General features: G+C 46.5%; 1 protein-coding gene and 1 non-coding gene across 3 annotated transcripts; both read right to left on the bottom strand.

The window, feature by feature from the left end:
• Window positions 1-27: 27 nt before the first annotated feature.
• Window positions 28-17,167, bottom strand: Nudt4 (nudix (nucleoside diphosphate linked moiety X)-type motif 4). 2 transcript variants are annotated; one of them, NM_027722.5, is made up of 5 exons: window positions 16,683-17,167; window positions 5,507-5,617; window positions 4,470-4,514; window positions 2,797-2,881; window positions 28-2,511 (listed from the first exon to the last, which is right to left on the bottom strand). In NM_027722.5, exons 1-5 carry the CDS (start codon window positions 16,776-16,778, stop codon window positions 2,309-2,311), a joined length of 540 nt encoding a protein of 179 aa, NP_081998.3. In that variant the 5' UTR covers window positions 16,779-17,167; the 3' UTR covers window positions 28-2,308. The 2 variants fall into 2 exon arrangements, with proteins under 2 accessions (NP_081998.3, NP_001345925.1); NM_001358996.1 differs by having other exon boundaries at window positions 2,797-2,884.
• On the bottom strand, window positions 12,252-12,342 carry Mir3058 (microRNA 3058). Its single transcript, NR_037212.1, has one exon. It is a non-coding gene; the product is annotated as a microRNA 3058 (primary transcript).
• Window positions 17,168-18,389: the final 1,222 nt, after the last annotated feature.

Below are 18,389 nucleotides of genomic sequence, written 5' to 3' on the forward strand. Positions count from 1 at the left end.
TCTTCTTAAACTAAAAATAAACATACAGAGGTTGTTTCCATTTTTATTTGATGTTTCCAAACGTAAAAAAGTCAAGATTCTTACAATTCTTACAACAGTTCGAATGCAACCATCTCAGATGAGACCATGCAAAGCAACTCTTGTACACATACCCTTTTCTCTCCTTCACCTTTGCTGCTTCATACGGTGTGACTGACAACTGGATGGCTTGTCCTTGGTGGGAAAATGCCATTTCTTTACACCACCACCCAACAGTTTCTACTTTTTTGCAAGTCAATTTTTAACAAGTTACTTTGCTTTTTTCTTTTAAACATTAGGAGGCACATGGAACTGGAGAATTTAGCTGCCCCGTTTTATTCAGCGCCTGCACAGATAAGCACAAACAGCAGTCTCCCCGCTGCAGGCGGCTGGGCTGGTAGACATGAGCTCTACTAGATTCAATTTCCTTTAGATCTTTCAAGTTCTGGGTTCCAGAAGAATAATGAGGAGCCCTCAGGTGAAATTTAACAGTGAAGCTGCATTCAGTTGCATTCTGTAAATCTTTGCTATTTGCATAGACTAAAGACAGTTTGCTAAATGGCACTGAAAGAAATCCTGACCCAGGTGACATGACTTAGTCCAAATGTTTCTGACCAAAGAAATTATACAACAATATTTATAGGCTAACTTTTAAAGAGATGGTTGACATGAATACTGTACATATTTTACATATAAAATAGGTTCATGCATTATTACCTCTGAGAGTATCGTGTACATACAAACCCCCAAGCACTTGTGATGGTTTATTTGCTGGAAGCAGTATTCTATACAAAACAGTCCAGTTTCTCTGTTGTGTTTAGTACAGGGAAGAATTGCAGAGAATCGTGAGAAAACAAGATAGAGAATGACAATCTGTGGGTTTCTTTAAAATGTTTCTTTTAAAACACCCAGAGTACATGACCTCTGTACAAAGAAAAATATAAAAGGTCTGGACGATCACGCTTGGTTACACTACATAATTTAGAATGAGTACTACTGGCTGAGTTCTTCTGCTTTGGAATCTAATGCTTTTAGTTCTGCTGCATCGGTGGCCCAAGATCTCATTATGGAAACGGTGCCAGTTTTCCTTACAGGCAAGGACCCTTGTCAGCAGCACTATTACAGTTTAAAGGTTAACAAGCGACAGAACAAATGTCTTCACTGTCTTAAGCTTGCCAGTTAGAGTATTTACAAAAGGTTAATAATGGCTAAAGATCTTTTCCTCTTCTCCCCCTTCACTTCCTCCATGAAGTCATGGTACTTTTTCATGGGATGGCCAATTTTGAGTCAGCACAAAGGCGAGGTACAATAATTCTTGGCTCGAATGTTCTAGTTTCCCCACAGTTAACTCATCTGACTCGTCACTTACTGACCCTCAAGACAGTGTCTTAGGCCTAGAACAGCCATCTTATTTAGTGTGACAAAGTCGTCACTGACCGGCATCCAAGGTTAGTCTAGTCCAGTGGTGAACAATGTCTCTAAATCAGAAACTGAAAATATATTTAAAGAGTACTCACCCTTGAGGGAAATGTGGCCCCTAATAGAGTCTATGTCAAAGAAGGGAAATAGCAGCTGAGCGTGCTAAATAGATTTCTATAACCAGTTTCAGGATGAGCTATGCAGAGCCACGTGTAAGTACTGACAGTTTTCCCTAAAAGACGGCACACTTTCACATCAAATCACTGTGGCAGAGGGGAACCGGTCCTAGTACATGGACCGTGACATAATTCTGCCTGTGAACAAATTCTCAGAAACAGGAAGCTGAAGTGCTTTGTCAAAGGCTCCTGGCCCATACAAACACGGCCCAAATCTGCAGTTTACAAAGGGAGAATATGACTCTCTTTAAGTTTTGGGGTGGATAGATTTCTTTAAATACCAAGAATTTTTCATTAATTCCCAACAAAGATTTGGTGTCTATTTTGATACTGTAAGAAAAAAAAAAATTGGGCAAAAAATATACCCAATAACCAGTTGATCTGTCAAAACAAACCATAGAATGTTAAGTGGACAAAAGTGAAAATGTCAAAAAGGTTATAAAAATGAAAACCAAAGGAATGGGGTACAATGAAGGCTTTAAAAAAAATTCCACATGGCTTTGGCATCTTAAAATATTTTTTGCTATTTTGTTATTTATTTTAAAAGACTTGAAAGCAGATGAAATACATGCAAATTATTTGAAATCCCTGCATAGCAAATACAGAGTTTGCCAGCAGCAGTCAGGTGTGTTAGAAGTGAAAGAGCCTCTCCTTGTGACATGTGCATCACATGATGGGGGAGGGACCCCAACCCTCTATCTTATACTGGATGGCACCCCAGAGGGCGGCGCAGCAGTCACAAACAAGGCATTGTTATCTGGGAGGGAAGGGACCGAGGAATTTCCATTGGTCGGAGAACAGCCCAGCTTTAGTTTTTCCAGATACTCTGCGTGGACAGGCTTATGACACTGAAGAACCTTGATTGCATCTTCTACTTTGAACCACTCTCTCTTCCTTCCTAGAGAAGAGTACAGCAGCAGTCACTGTCAGGTCAGTTTAAGAAGGCATACCCTACTAATATACAAGATTTCCTTTCTTTCCCCCCAAACAATGAGTTTTTTACTTCCTAAATGACTTAATAATATGGTAGGGAAAAATCATAAGGTAGTTCAAAAGTAGAACTACATGTTCACCCCTCTCAAAACAGTAACCAAAAAAATCAGTTAAGAAGGAATGGCAGAAGGTGGGAGGGACCAGAAGGAATGGCAGGTGGGAGGGACGGAGTAAAGGAACAGAAGCTCACCTATATTCACGGAGTCTTCCCAGTCTTCCAATATTTCAGTGACAGTCAGAACATAAACATATGTTCTGTGCTTCCGGTCTTGATTCTGCTTGAATAGAGAAAAAAAGCATTTTAATTCAGGGCTCTGGCCCAGTGACCAGCACGGCTGTTTCCAGTGTGACGGTGCATAGTGTAGCAATGCAGACAGAAGTGTGTATATATAAAACACACACCTCAAAATTGGCATTGGCAGGATGGCTCAGCACAGAAAAGCTGAGTTGGATCTTGGGAGCCTACAGTAGAGGAAAATCATTCCCAAAAGCTGTTCTCTAGCCTTTACACGTGTGCATACATGAGCACAGGCATGCACGCGCGCGCACACACACACACACACACACACACACACACACAAAAAAAAAACTTTGCACTGAAGATGGTAGGCATAGTAGTAGTTCACAGCTGAAATCAGAACCTGGAGGACCAAGGCAGGAAGGATTCAGTTTCAAGGCCGCCTGGACTACCTACCTAGCAAGTTCTAAGCCAGCTGAGGTCAGATTTACGATCCTGTCTCAAGACCAAAGACACTAGTCTGGGTATGTTGGTGCACCCCAGAAACCTCAGCATTTAGAAGCTGAGACAGCCTGCATTACAATGATGTATCTCAAAATCTGAAACGGGAGGTCCAACACCGCCAATGGGAAATTGCTAAAAACATGTCACGTGCTGTGATACTCTAAAGGGAAAAACTGCTGGCTGCCATTTCCTGTCAAATAGTGTGCTGTCTCCTTAACCAGTTAAGTTTTAGTTATGATTTTTCTTTACAAACTGGCCATAGTGACAAAGGTGTAATTGGTTTCTACACATTATCACAGAAAAATTTGTATTTCTCACTTTAACCAGAAGATGGTGCTATGTAACCACAGATAGGCATTTTGTGTAATATTTTAAGAACTACATTTAAAAATTTTTTATCTTATGTGCCTGCATATGCCTGAGTGAGGGTCAGGTCCCCTGGAACTGGAATTACACTTGTGGACGTGGGTGCTGGGAGTTGAACTCAGGTCCTCTGGCAAAACAACCAGTACTCTTACCTTGAATATTCTTACCATTGAGCCATCTCTCCAACCACAAGAACTGGTGCCTTATCAATTCCAATACATACACACTTGAATTCCTAAAGGCTTAATTAACTCTTGGTTCTACCAAGAAAGACTGAGCTAACTCTTACGTTTTGATGAGGGAAGACCCCGTACTTGTGGCACAGCACACACCACACTGACTAGGGATTCACTGACTTCTCAACCCAGCCTCTCTCTCCACCGTCCCCTTGCTGAATTCCATCCTGCCTCGTTAGTGAGAGAACACAAATGAGGTTTATTTTAGCATTTATTCCTTGTACCTGAGTTTTCCGTGGTCCTTCAAGTCACTGTTTGTTGTTCAGCGTCACATGCTGAACTAGACAGAACCCAGTCGCCCCCAGATCTTAAGACCTAGATCTCAGACTGCTAAAGATGCTGCCTATGCCCATGTGGCCAGTCTTTGTGTGAGCTCTACTCCACGGTCAGACATGGGTAACTACCCAGCCTCCCCCGATGCTAACCAGTGGCCTGCCTGCTGGTCGTTTTAGAGGAACCTGGTGCAGGCTGCTGTTAGGAAGAATCAGGAATCAAAGTGAGGGCTATTTTGTGACTCACCTCAAATATTCCGAGCAGTCTGCCTAGCTTTCCTTTGACTCCAGCCTATTAAAAAAGAAACAGGCTAGGTAAGTAAAATGCTTATCTTCATAATGATTCATTATAAGCTATGTTTTGTTTCAACTTCTGAATCTAAATAGTTCAGGCGTTCCCTAGCAAGTTAGCTGTCTAATTGTAAATTTCTTGGCCATACCAAGACTCACTGCCTATGTATAGAATAATGGCTCAATTCACACACAAATCCCAATTGCCTGGATTGATTAGATGACTTTCATTTAAAAAGAAATGACATGGGTGATAAAAAATGAACTTCTTATCAAACTGAAGGAAAACAATTTTCTGTATGAACTAACAGACTCCCCCCACTTCTCAATTTTTAAAAATTTTCATTTATTGTATGAGCACTTTGCTGCATAGACATCCTTAGGCCAGAAGAGGGCATCAGATCCCCTTATAGATGGTTGTGAGTCACCATGGGACAGTTGGGGATTGAACTCAGAACCTCTGGAGAAACAGCTGAGCCATCTCTCCAGCCCAACTATACCTTCTTACAAACCTGCCTTCTTTTCCAGGCAAGAGCTACAATTCTCTAGCCACCATTCAAAGGGTCCTGATTCCTCACCCCTGTTACTATAGCAACAGCAGCAATGGCAGTGCTTCCTGTCAGTGAAGCTGGGAAGCATTTCCCCCAGGAAGCCCATCTCCCAAGACTAAAACCTTCCTGAATGTACCCGGAAGCCCAGTGACAGAGTCTAGCATATACTACACACTTCTACCTTACATGGTCTCATCTGAGTGTAAAGCCAAGTTCCAATCCTGAGGGAAGGGACAATCAGGCCACTTGAGATTTTGTGCATGAAGGTGTGACACCTTTTATTATTGAATTTTAAGGCAGTTTGAATGTAATCTAGACAATCCTTATAAACATTGCAGAAGAGAACACTTCTGTCAACTGCCTGCTTGCATTTGCTCAGGATTACCTGGCAAAAAGCCAGAAGACCCTCCTGTAAAACCCCTCAAGACAGCCTTCATCTCACCTCTTCATACACTTCCCTCACAGCAGCACCGCCAGGCTCCTCCTCCGGCTCCATCCCTCCTCCTGGGACAATCCATTGGTCTGGGTACCGACTGCTACTCACCAGCAGCACCTGTAGAACCCATAGTAGCCACAGACTTAGGCACTAAGACACAGATAGCATTTTCATGGCTGTTGCTGGACTCTGGATTAATCCACTCTGAAATCTCACTGAAATTATTAAGGGCACACATCAACAGGATACAGACTGACATCACTAAACCATCCTACTTCTGCAGACTCATTTATATTGGGGTGTGTGACTTTGGCTAGCCTGGAACTCTGGCTCCTCTGGGATTATTTAAACTACCAGATTTAAGAAGTGCAGTTTTTGAAGGGCAGTGGTGGTGCACGCCTTTAATCCCAGCACTATGGGAAGCAGAGGCAGGCAGATTTCCGAGTTCCAGACCAGCTTGGTCTACAGAGTGAGTTCCAGGACAGCCAGGGCTTCAGTTACTCTTGAGCTATATATAGAATCTTTTCTCTTCAAATTAAAGACACAAGGCCACAGGCAGGCCACCCTGTTCACCCATGATCTAAGAGTTTGTGAAGACCAGTGCTGTGAGAAAGAAGTAGGGAAATGTGCGAACAAACACTAGCTGAGCAGAGTGTGAAGCTCACAGTTAGGTGGGAAGAGGGGCCTGCATATTCCAAAACCATTTGATTAAGCCAGTCAGATAAACAGCTGTTAACTTGTGTCTAGAACAAGGGCAAACTACAGTGCACTAGTTTTGAACAGCTCAAGCTGAAAAGGAAAACAAAAAACAAAACAAAACAAAACAAAACAAAAAGGTTCTTTTTTCTCTTCCTTTGTTTTTGGAAATGGGATCTTGCTGTATAGCCTAGGCTATATGGAACTTGGTATGTAGCTAGCACAGGCTATGTATGCTTGAACATACTCCTCTGGCTCTTAAAATTAAAAGCTAGGGATTCTATAGAAGATGCCAGGTGGTTTTTATGTTTTAAATTATGTAATATTCAGACTTCAGTGCTCATAAGTAAAACTTTATTAAGCAGTAGACACTATCACTCACTTTTGCATTTTGTCTGGTGCTTTTATGCGGCTGTGACAGCAGAATTACTGAGAATAGACCAGATGAGCTGCAAAGCCTGGAATAGTCACGTGACCTTTCACAGGAGAAACTTGCAGACCCATGATCAAGAAGAGCATTAAGCCCACAGTATTAAAAACCAAAACAAACACCACCAACAACAACAAAAAGCCCACTCTCACCATAAACAAGGATCCAAGTTGCTAACTCAATAGCACTGAGGTACTACTGCAGTCATTGTTCAAATGAGAAACTGAAATGCATTCATTCAAGTAGTACAAGTCTGAAACAACCGAACACTCCTGAAGGTAGCACATGTCTTACCTATCCTGAACTATGCTGCCTTCAAATACATTTCAACAGTCTTCCCGTGGACGGGGAACACACCACATTCACAACTTAGTTGATGGTACTTGGGATCAAACCCAAGGCCTTGGACATGCTAGGTATCCTAGTCGGCTTCCCATTGCTCTGATAAAACACTGGTCCAAACCAACTTGGGGTAGGGAGCAAAGGGTTTATTTATTTGGTTTATACTTCCAAGTCACCATCCATTACTGAGAGAAGTCGGCAGACGCTGAGGAGGACAGCAGGGAGCATTGAGACTCACTGGCTTATGCTCACCACACTTACACAACCCAGACCCACTTGCCTAGGGATGGTGCCACCCACAACGGGCTGAGCCTGCCCTCCCACTTCACTTGGTCAAGACAATCTCTTACAGATATAGCCTCAGACCTATCTGATCTACAATTACTCAACTAAGGTTCCCTCTTCTCAGGGAAATCTGTTGTGTCGAGGTGATAACATAACATTAGCAAGCAGCACAGCAGGCAACCACTCTAAAATTGAGCTATATCCTCATCTCCCCTCCCCACAGGGGGTGGGGAGAGATTAATCCCCAAATGTGGATACTGCATCTTCCTGACAACCACAGTACCAATTCTGCTTTTCTCCCTTCTGCTAGAAACACAGGGGTTCACTCCTATTTGAAAAAGGATGGTGTGTTTGTGTGTCTACATGCATGAGTGTGCATGGGTAGATGTCTTGTGTCTTCTATGGCTCTCTACAACTCTCACTGAACCTGGTCCTCACCGTTTTGGCTAGGTTGACCCACAAGCTCCTGGGACCTGCCTGTTCTGCACCACTTGACACACTCCCGAGTGTTGTGTGTCACCATGTCTAGCTTTTCATGCGGCTGCTAAGGATTCAACCTTCTCCAGATGGGAAGCTTCAGTTGACCAAAGTGATTCAACAGTTCCTCTAATCTGCTGTCCTTGCCGTCCTGGGCCTAACTGAACACTGCTGTGCTGTCCACACCACTGCTTTAAGCATGGCGAGACAGTGGCCAATCCAGGGAAACACTGAGCCAGCATAATGGTTGGCAGGGCATTAGGTAAAGCACCTGTGGCTGCTTTGGGGGCAACAGCATCATGTCCAAATAGAGCTGTAAATAAAAAGCTTAATATCTGCAAATAGGGCCTACATTCATAATTAGAAATGAAGGAGCAGGCATTAGGCAGAGCTAATGTGTTAGCAGACAGGAGTCTGAACTTGAAGCACACAGACTGGAGAACATCGTTCCTTGTTAGTGCTAAGATCTCTTCGAGGAAAGCACTTATCTGGCAAGCCTAATATTTGAGCTGCTGGCCTTAGCAGGCCCTGATGGCCACTGGGGACTCCATGCTCTCCTGCCTGGTGAGACGAGTCAGCTCAGCCTAATTCTGAGACTGAAAACAGGATGGCAGGAAATATTTATTTTTAAGAAACTGTAAAGACTCACTAAAAGTAGGCTATTCATTGATGTGCAATATAGTATTGAGAAGTTGGATAAAATTTAAATCCAGAATTCTGAAGAGTAGGTAGGAGTCTTTATGTTCAAATTCTACCTTAAAGGAAGCGAGGTTGTGCCAGGCAGTGGTGGCCCACACCTTTGATTCCAGCACTCGGGAGGCAGAGGCAGGCAGATCTGAGTTCGAGGCCTGGTCTGAGAGAGAAAGAGAGAGAGAGAGAGAGAGAGAGAGAGAGAGAGAGAGAGAGAGATTGCAAACCCCACTTCAGTAACACTGTTGTTACCCAAAAGGAGGCGAAGCAACAACCCCTGGCTCTGACCCGTTACTAGCCTCTTGTTCTAGTCAGAGTTAAGAGGTGACCTGGTATTATTGGCTGGATAAAACTTTTGCTCCATAATCCTGTGCTAAGTGACTTCCTTGTGCTTTTATAATGGGTCAGGACAGTGGCACAGATGGCCATCGACTCATTTAGTGACGTCGTCTCAAAACCATTGGTGTTCAGCACTAAAAACTAAAATCGGCGCCAGGAATCGAGGCTGATGAGCCTTTCCCGGGATTTTCACTCATATTCATCCCGACCCCAGGCACAGCCCCTTCTCTGCACCCCGCCCGTTTCAGCTGAGACAGGGTCTCCTGTAGAGTGCTCCACAGCGCCCACCCTTGGGAAGGCGGATCTGTGATCTAGTACATGCCAGGAAATGCTTCCTCATCCACAACTCTACGCCCTTGGTTTGCCACTTCCACGCTGTGCTGAACCCTGGGGCTAACTTTCTGACCTTTCCTGGTTTACTGAGCACCAGGGACATACATGTGAACAGCTGCCACTGGTGGCAGGCAGCTACTTAAGAAACAAATTCAAAACCCTGTACCTCAAGTCCAGTCATATTTTAGGTGCTCATTTCAAGTGCCACAGAGCAGATTACAGAGATCTACGGCACTTCAGAGGGGGTGAGAGGTGTAACTTTCCACGTACTCCACACAAAAGGTCACCACTCAGACTAAGCCCGCGCAGCCCCGCTTTCCAACTCCCTACCCTCATAATCCATCTCCTGTCACGGCAATAAAATCTAGCGCTGTGGAGGAAGGATCACTAAACTTACCCTTATTCTCATTCTCTTACAGGTGCAGGCAACTGCGGCAAACCACCAGCTTCGCCAGGCTAAGAGATGACATAAACCCCATGGCGGAGATAGAGACTAGTTAAAGTATTATTAAGCTCTCATCTACTCACCCTGAATATTCCATTAAGTTGGAATGAGGGCACAGCCACCTTTTAGAGGGAAGGGCAAGGGTGACTAAAGAGCAAGAGGCCTGTGTGGTGACACATTCTTGTGGTCCCAGCACTTAGGAGGTAGAGGCAGGATCAAGATTTTTGATGTCAACATGGATTGGTGAAGCCCTATGTCAAAAAACTCAAACACCAAAAATAATGGTGTAGAGGGCTGGAGAGAGGGCTCAGTAGTGAAGAGTGCCGACTGCTCTTCCAGAGGACCTGGGTTCAAATCCCAGGGCCCACATGGTGCCTCACAACTTGTGTACAATGCCAGTTTAAGGTGACCCAAACCCTCTTCTGGCCTCCCTGGATAACAGGGATAGACACGGCACACAAACTTCTTCCTTTTTTTTTTTTTTTTTTCAAGACAGGGTTTCTCTGTGTAGCTCTGGCTGTCCTGGAACTCACTCTGTAGACCAGGCTGTACTCGAACTCAGAAATCCGCCTGCCTCTGCCTCCCGAGTGCCGGTATTAAAGGCGTGTGCCACCACAACTGGTGCACACAAACACTTAAAAAATCTTTTTTTGGGTAAAGCCTACTGAGTGCTGTTCTCCCAAATAAAAAATTACTAAGGTATATTTATAAAGGACTCACTTATCTTTTTCCAGTTCAAGCCAAGAAAGAGGGGAGTGGCCCAGGTTACAATTGCAGATACTCTGGAGGGAGGCAGAAGGCCACAAAGTCAAGGCCTGTCTAAGTTACAGAGTTAGCACAAGGCCACCTTGGGCAATTTTAAATGAAGGTTCTGTTGTTTTGTTCCTTGTTTCTGCTTGGTTTTGAGATGTACTTATTATGTACAGTGGCCTGCCTGCATGTATGCCTGCAGGCCAGAAGAGGGCACCAGATCACATTATAGATGGTCATGAGCCACCATGTGTTTGCTAGGAATTGAACTCAGGACCTCTTGAAAAATACCTAGTGCTCTTAACCTTGGAGGCACCTTAGCCTCATAATCACTGAGGCCTTAGTGAGATCTTGAATCGCAAAGGCAATGTGTGAAGTATAACTCCTGCCTGGCCTTCCCAAGACCCGGGCTCAAGCCCCAGCATGAGGGCCGTGGTCACAGTAGGGCTCCACCCTGCAGTCCTTTCCACTGAAGCGAGTGCACTGCCAGGAGCCGCAGGTGGTGCTGCCACTGAATTCATAAGGTCTCAGGGTGTAGACCAAACTAGCCTGGAGCCTTATGTAGACCAAGCTGGCCTTGAACTTATGACCTTATGCACAACCATAAAAGTTAAGTAAGCCAGGGCCTTTCGTGGTGACACACACCTTTAATCCCAGCACTCGGAAGGCAGGGGCAGGCGGATTTCTGAATTCAAGGCCAGCCTGGTCTACAGAGTGAGTTCCAGGACAGCCAGGGCTACACAGAGAAACCCTGTCTCGAAAAAGCAAAAAAGTTAAGCCAGGGGAAAGTTAATATAATTCAGTGTACTCTTCAAATATGAGCCACTCAGAGCCCAGCTTCCACCTTCCCTTCTTCCATCACAAATCAGGCTTTTTCAGTGCTGGGCACACATGCTAAGTAAGTACTACTGGGCTATATACATCCACCTTTAAAACAAACTGAGATTGATGCCAGACTTGAAGGCTCCTGAGTGTAATCCCAGCACTGCAGAAAACAGAGGCGGCCTGGGCTATGGGGAAGATGCTATCAACAAGCAAGAAAAGGGCCCTGGCAAGATAGCTCAGTTAAGTGCACTGACTGCTCTTCCGGAGGTCCTGAGTTCAACTCCCAGCAACCACATGGTGGTTTATAACCATCTGTAATGGGATCTGGTGTCCTCTTCTGGTGTGTCTGAAGAGTGTGACAGTGTACTCATATAAATAATCTTAAGTTAAGAAAGAAAGAAAGAAAGAAAGAAAGAAAGAAAGAAAGAAAGAAAGGAAGATAGAAAGAAAGAAAGAAAGAAAGACCCACCTGACTTTGGGTAATGAGATGGCTCAGCTGGACAGGTCACTTGCTGACAAGCCAGAATACCTGAGGCTGGTACCCACATGGTAGAAGGAAGGAAAGAAAGGGATTCTACAAGTTGTCCGCTGACCTCCATAGCATCCTCTCCTGTCCATATACATATATGCAAGTAAGAATTTTGAAGAGGGGGACCGAACAGTTGGGTGAGAGAGCAGGAGTCACTGTTTCTCAGCAGGTGGGAGTTCATCTTCTGTTTCATTATACCTTTGTTTTAAACTCTAGGTTGGTGGGTAAATTAGACTATGAATAACTTCTGCACATGCAGACTCTAAAATCAAGTCAACGTGATTTATTTTGGGTGTGTGTGTGTCTGTGGTGAGCTGAGGAGGGCTGGGGGGCTGGGGAGGGGGCTGGGTGGCGGGGATGAAGCCATTTACCTAGTCACAACAGCAAACACTTCCTTGTAATTATACTGTCTTCAGAAACTGGACAGCTGACCCCAAGCTCCCTCCATGAACACTAAAGACTCTCCCCAGAGAAACCTATCAAAAAGTACTATTATTTAACACCCCAAAGCAGACAAATAGGATCTACTGGGTGTACAACACAGTCAACATGCTAGCTGATAAACACATGGTATTACTGAAGCAACGAATCAGAACCATCACAGAGCTCTTCCAGTAGCAAGAGGCACCCACGGCTGACAGGAAGAAAGCCAAGTAGACATTCAATCTTCCAGGTAAGCCGTGGCTGACTCCAACGCTGGAGAATTATCCCGAAATCACCCTCTGACAAATCATACAAATGGTAGCTAGACACATGCTCTTCCTAGAAGAAGCTGCTTCAGTGGTCTGAGAGGTTCTCCTTCAGGTCTGGGGGAGCCACAGTCACAGATGGGTGTACCTCACAATGTTCCTAAAAGGTGTGCCTCGAGCTGGGGGCGCAGCTCAGCGGTAGAGTGCCTGCTTGCCTAGCACACACAAGCTCTGACACAGGAAAGAAAACCCATGTGGTTATTGTAAGTGGTCTCCATTTGAATGCCTTATCTGTTCAGTGACTTAAATCTCTTGGTCAAACAGGCCAATACCTATGAACCGGGAGACTGCCAGAGGTTAAATGACAACTGATCCCCACCCCCTGTAAAGGCCGGCAGGGTTTATTTGTTTGTTTGGTTGGTTGGTTTTTTTTTTTTTTAATTGCATTAGGATTCCTGACTGGGGCCGATACTCTTCCCGGCTCTGGTTTTAGTTTTGCCTTTTAAGGAGCCTTCATTTTCACCATGCCTTACTTTTGCTGGATTTGGACTTTCCTAAGCTATCAAGCTCTACAGCAGGCTAGCCCAGAGGGAGGCTAGATGCTTCATTTGAACCACCGATCCAGATCCAAGACAGAACTGGTGTCCCTCTCAGATTTTTCGAGACATGGTTTCTCTGTGTAGCCCTGGCTGGCCTCGAACTCAGAGATCTGCCTGCCTCTGCCTCTTAAGTGCTGGGATTGAAGGCGCGCACGCCACCACTGCCTGGCTCGCTCTCAGACTGATTTGCTCATGCACCTGGATGCAACCCAGGATGGAGTTGCTTGATTCTATGTCCCACTTTGCTCTCAAATCCCTCAAAAGTCTAAAATTGAAATGTCCTTCCTGTCTTGCCTGGTGTGTGACCTCTGAGGTGCTGTTTTCCCTGGAGGCTTTGTGTGTGGTAGGCAAGCAAGCATTCCACCACTGAGCTATTCTCTACCCAAGGTTCTCACGTTTAAAAAAAAATCATTCCCCTTTCTCTGCCAACCCAAGCTGCTCTTGCAGACCACAGCCCCGAGCCATCCTCCTCTTCTATTTGGGGTGCTAGGTCCCTCCTTTCCCATTTACTGAAGTTCCAAGTGACACACACTGGGCTCCTAAACCAAAGCACACAGAGAAGAAAGCACTCCAGGCCTCCGTTGTTATTTCCCCCTGTTTCATCTAATCTTCCATACGACAGTGTATGTTCCTTGCCAGCTCAAACTATCTTTACATCCACTATTCAAATACATATGCAAATATATTCAACGAGAGCCATTTCTGGCTACCAACTCACCACGTCACCGTCTTTTCTTTGCCTATGGAGAGAGGAGCCCAGGATTGAACCCAGGCTCCTGTGTTCGAGGCAAGCTCTCGACCATGGTGCTATCTCCTTTAGCAACGCTTCCAGCAGAAACAATTTCCAAGCACACACACACACACACACACCAATCCACCTACCTGCTTAAAGTCATTTATGGACATATACCTGTGGGCTGGTCTGAAGGCTCAAAGCCACACTGAAGCTGACAGGCCTCCACAGGAAAAACTAGCCAGAGAGGCTGCTCAGATACACTGAAGACTTAAAAACACGGGGAGTCAAGTCCTGCTTGTTCTGTGACCTTGAGATATGTTACTTCTGTGCCCTAATTTATATGCCCTGTCACTCTGTAGACCAGGCTGGCCTTGAACTCAGAGATCAGACCCCCTTTGCCTCCCACATGCTGGTAGTTATGGCGTGCACCAGTATGAACCACTACTATAAGAAAAACCTGTTCGGGCTGGTGAGATGGCTCAGTGGGTAAGAGCACCCGACTGTTCTTCCGAAGGTCCAGAGTTCAAATCCCAGCAACCACATGGTGGCTCACAACCATCTGTAACAAGATCTGACTCCCTCTTCTGGAGTGTCTGAAGACAGCTACAGTGTACTTACATATAATAAATAAATAAATCTTAAAAAAAAAAAAAAAAAAAAAAAAAAAAAAGAAAAACCTGTTCTCAGTGGGCATCAAGGCTCTCGCCTATAATCCCGGCACTCAGGTGAGCCAGCCAATGGGGGCTCTCCGTAGCCTTTTAGGATCAGATGGTAATTAACTTTTTTTTTTTGAAGTTACCCTCATCTTTAAAAACATACATTTAAATGTTCTAACCAGGACCTACAACTCCTTAACCCAATAAATAAGCAGTTTTTACCCATTAGCTGGAAGGGTGGGACAAGCAGCTTTGGTCTATCCTTGGATGGCTCGTGGTATCATTTCAACAGGGAAAGCCCACCTGTAGCTTTCCCAGACATCTTACTGTGCTGCTAAGAGTCTATTCCGTAATTATCACATAATAGAAAGAGCCTCAACTGTACACAACCACAGAAGTAAAATTTCCAAAGAGCCAAACCAGATGCTGAAAGTTGGCTGTGTGCTCGGGAGAATTCCAGCGTCTTCCCTCAGAGCATATCCCCTAACAAGTTGATTCACCGGGGTCCCCCAGCCTACAGGCTCCAAGAGCCAGCGCTTTACATAATGGGTTTCTCTAATACTCCCCAAGCCTTGCTCATCTCACTGTATTTAAAAATACTGGTCTCATTTTGAAAACAGGCTGTAGCAATGATTTTACAGCAACTTCCTGGAGAGAGAGAGAGAGGAGCCCAGGATTGAACCCAGGCTCCTGTGTTCGAGGCAAGCTCTCGACCATGGTGCTATCTCCTTTAGCAACGCTTCCAGCAGAAACAATTTCCAAGCACACACACACACACACACACACCAATCCACCTACCTGCTTAAAGTCATTTATGGAGCTCTTGTCAAGACTGCCTTGCCAGACACACAATTTAGATAATTTTGATTTCTCCTATCCTCATAGCTTCCCCTAGGGACACACACAGATACATCCCACCCCCAAACAACCCCCCACACCCCCAGACACCCCCCCCCACATACACACAAAATGGGCCCTGAATTTCCAACTGTGTATTATGGCACAATCTCAAAGGTAACTTAAAAGGCTTTCAAGTTTAGCCTCACAAAACACGGAGCACCCGACTGCTGAGCAGAGGCCCTTTACCAAGAGGCCAGCTTTCTGGGGTAGGAACTACATCCCTAACTATGATTGCTACCTAATTCTGTCATCTGGACAAAGAATTTCTGCTCAAAGCCGTCTTCTCACCTATAAAACAGGGCGGACCAGTACTACCTCCAAGTGCTAAAAGGATTAAATGTAACACTCCCGGGTTGCACCTAACTCATTGTAAACGCTCAGCTAAAAATCCGATAGAGCAGTGAACAGGTCAGACTGGATCCTGGGTCACTATTCGCTATTACATGTTTTTATACTTAGTTTGCCTTGCCCTAGCACGGCACCTCCTTCAAAGACTCCCCCCACCCCATGATAGACTGCATTTAAGGCTTGTTGGCCTTTTTTGTCCTTTGTGCACTTTTAAAAGGTCCTATATTCCGTTCTCTTCTAAGTAGACTCAGCTCAAAGACCTTTCTCTAGAAGTTCCTTCGGGATTTGGGTTTAACACTTAGAAGCTTTCAAATCAACCTTTAAAATAAATAAATAAAAAGCAAAAGCGGTTTAAAGATCCTAACTTTCAAGCACGCGGCTATCTGTTAACCACCACTGAGTGTACGCTGTCATACTTATCATAACTTCAGGGGCTAGCAATAAGGAAGCCATTAGATCCCATCTCCAGTTTTATGCTTGGTGCTTCCCTGGACGCGGCTACAGAAGCAGAACTCAGAACGCTAACTTTTTTTCCTCTATCAGTTCATTTTAGGCGTGGCAGCGCTACAAGATTTCCCCCAGCTACCAAGTGACTGAACTATCCAGAGCAGGATGAAAACGGAATCATTTTAAAACCGAATAGAACTGAAGTGAAATAAAATAGGCTCTCCCAGAGATTACTCCAAAGGTCCCTATCCGTCCAAAGCAGGGCGAAGGGTCGGGTAAAATCACACGCCGCTCCTTCCCAGATGTCAAGTCACACCGCAGAACAGCCTTGAGAAACCAGAAGAGCGAGAGATGGCCGGGCTGAAAAGGGCAACTTCGCCCCGTTCCTGGCCTATCTTGTCCCTTCTGGCGTCATTCCACATCTCTCGCTGGCCATCTTTCGGTCGTCAGAAAAACTTTAAAAGCGGAGTCCGCTTTGCAAAAGGAGGTATCTACGTAATGAAGCCAACAGCTTGCGACCTAATGGGAGGTCTAAAAGGCAGGCTGGCGAACCCCGGAGGCCGATCTCCAGCTCCGGGCGTGGGGGTTGCCGGTGACCCGCAGGCCCGGGCGGTGCAGGGGGGTGCGGGATGAAGCCCGGTCGCCAGCCTTTGTCCCCGCGCTTACCTCGTCCTCCTGCTCGCTGCGGAAGCACAGGCAGGCCGCCCTCTTCTTGAAGCCCTCGCGGTCGTACGTCCGCGTCTGGTTGGGCTTGAACTTCATCCTAGAGCCGGGCTCCTGCAGCCGCTGCTCCGGCCGCCACCGTGGGGACCCGGCCGCCGCCACCCCGCCGGGGAGTCGGGCCGAAGGAAGTCGCGATGCTCGGGCGCCGGTGGGACGGGCGGCGGCGGCGGCACGGACACGGACGGCGAGGCCGGGCGGCCGCCGGGACGCGGGGCGGAACGCGGGTCACTGCAGTCCGGGCGCAGCGGTGGAAGCGCCGCCTCTGCTCCGGCGCCCGCCGCTCTCCATGGAGCCCGCCGCCGCTCGCAGCCACTCCTTGCTTGCACCCGCCGCCGCCGCCGCCGCCGGGGGAAGAGCGCGGCTCGTGGCTCGTGCCACGCGGAGACAGTTGGAAGCGACGGTGCAGACCGGGCAGAGACGCCGAGGATGCGCGCCGCCCCCTTCGCCCGCATTTAAGCGGGGCTCCCGCGCGCGCGCGCCGGCGCGCTCCCTCCTTTGGGCGCGCCAGTGCGCCTGCGCGCCAGGACCGTTGCCGGGCGGGGGTAGGGTGGGGAGCTGGGGGCGCGGCTTCGACCAGCCGGGGGGCGGGGCTCGAGGCCTAAGTCTAGGGCTCCGCCAGCTCTGCCCTGCCCGCGGGCGAGTGCTCCAGAGGCCTTTTTTTTTTGGGGGGGGGGGTGCGCTTTGTACAAGGCCAGGGAAGGGAAGCGAGCAGAGACCTCCTCGTTCTCCGTTTTAGAGGTCCGATAGAGTTCCCTTTAGGGACGGACCCCAGTACTGGGTCCTGGAGCCAAGGTCCCCGGAGCCATGGCAGGACTACTGAAGCATCGCGGTTAGCATTGCTTGTGAAGGCTAGGAAGGTTAAATTCATTGAGTTCTCTCTCTCCTCTCCCCTTCCTTCTCCCTCTCCCCACTTCCTCTGTTTCGATGAGAGTGCTTTTATGTGCTCTTGAAGAGTCAGCTGAGGCTTTGAAGTGGACTATAGCCAGTTGTCTGTGTTGTGGCATCCCCACCTCCGCTGACCCTCCAGAGTGCATTCATGAACACTGGTTATGGCTGTTATTCTGTGTGTATCTCATTCTAAGTAAGGCCATAGCAGTAAATCAGTGGGATGTTTGTTGTCTGGAAGCTTACAGTTTTAGGCACTTGGAACAACTCCCAATATTTCAGTGCTATTGAAGAGCCAAGATAGAAAGTAGGAGACCGGTGGGCAGTGGTGGTGCACGCCTTTAATCCCAGCACTTGGGAGCCAGAGGCAGGCAGATTTCTGAGTTCAAGGCCAACCTGGTCTACAGAGTGAGTTCCAGGACAGCCAGGGCTATACAGAGGAAACTCTGTCTCGAAAACCTAAAACCATAAACCAAAAAAAAAAAAAAAAAAAAGAAAGAAAGAAAGAAAGAAAGAAAGAAAGAAAGAAAAGAAAGAAAAAGAAAAAAAGTAGGAGACCTGACATCACTGGAATTCAAGAAAACCCCTAATCCAAATCAGGTGTGGAATCCCAGGTATGTGATCCCAGCACTTGAGAGCCCAAAACAGAAGGATTCGGAATTCAAGGCCATTCCCTGCCATTTAGAACTGGTGAGACTAGACTGGTCTACATGAGACCCTATTTCAAAACCCGAACTCCTAACCTACAGGAGCTTCACTTCCCAC

Source organism: Mus musculus, chromosome 10, assembly GCF_000001635.26.
Source record: "Mus musculus strain C57BL/6J chromosome 10, GRCm38.p6 C57BL/6J".
NCBI lineage: Eukaryota > Metazoa > Chordata > Mammalia > Rodentia > Muridae > Mus > Mus musculus.

Coding starts and splice junctions, on each gene's coding strand:
- Nudt4 (NM_001358996.1), bottom strand. CDS start 16,778: ATGAAGTTCAAGCCCAACCAGACGCGGACGTACGACCGCGAGGGCTTC. Junction 5,618..16,682: donor GCAGCGAGCAGGAGGACGAG/GTAAGCGCGGGG, acceptor TGGGTTCTACAG/GTGCTGCTGGTGAGTAGCAG. Junction 4,515..5,506: donor TGAGGGAAGTGTATGAAGAG/GTGAGATGAAGG, acceptor CTTTTTTAATAG/GCTGGAGTCAAAGGAAAGCT.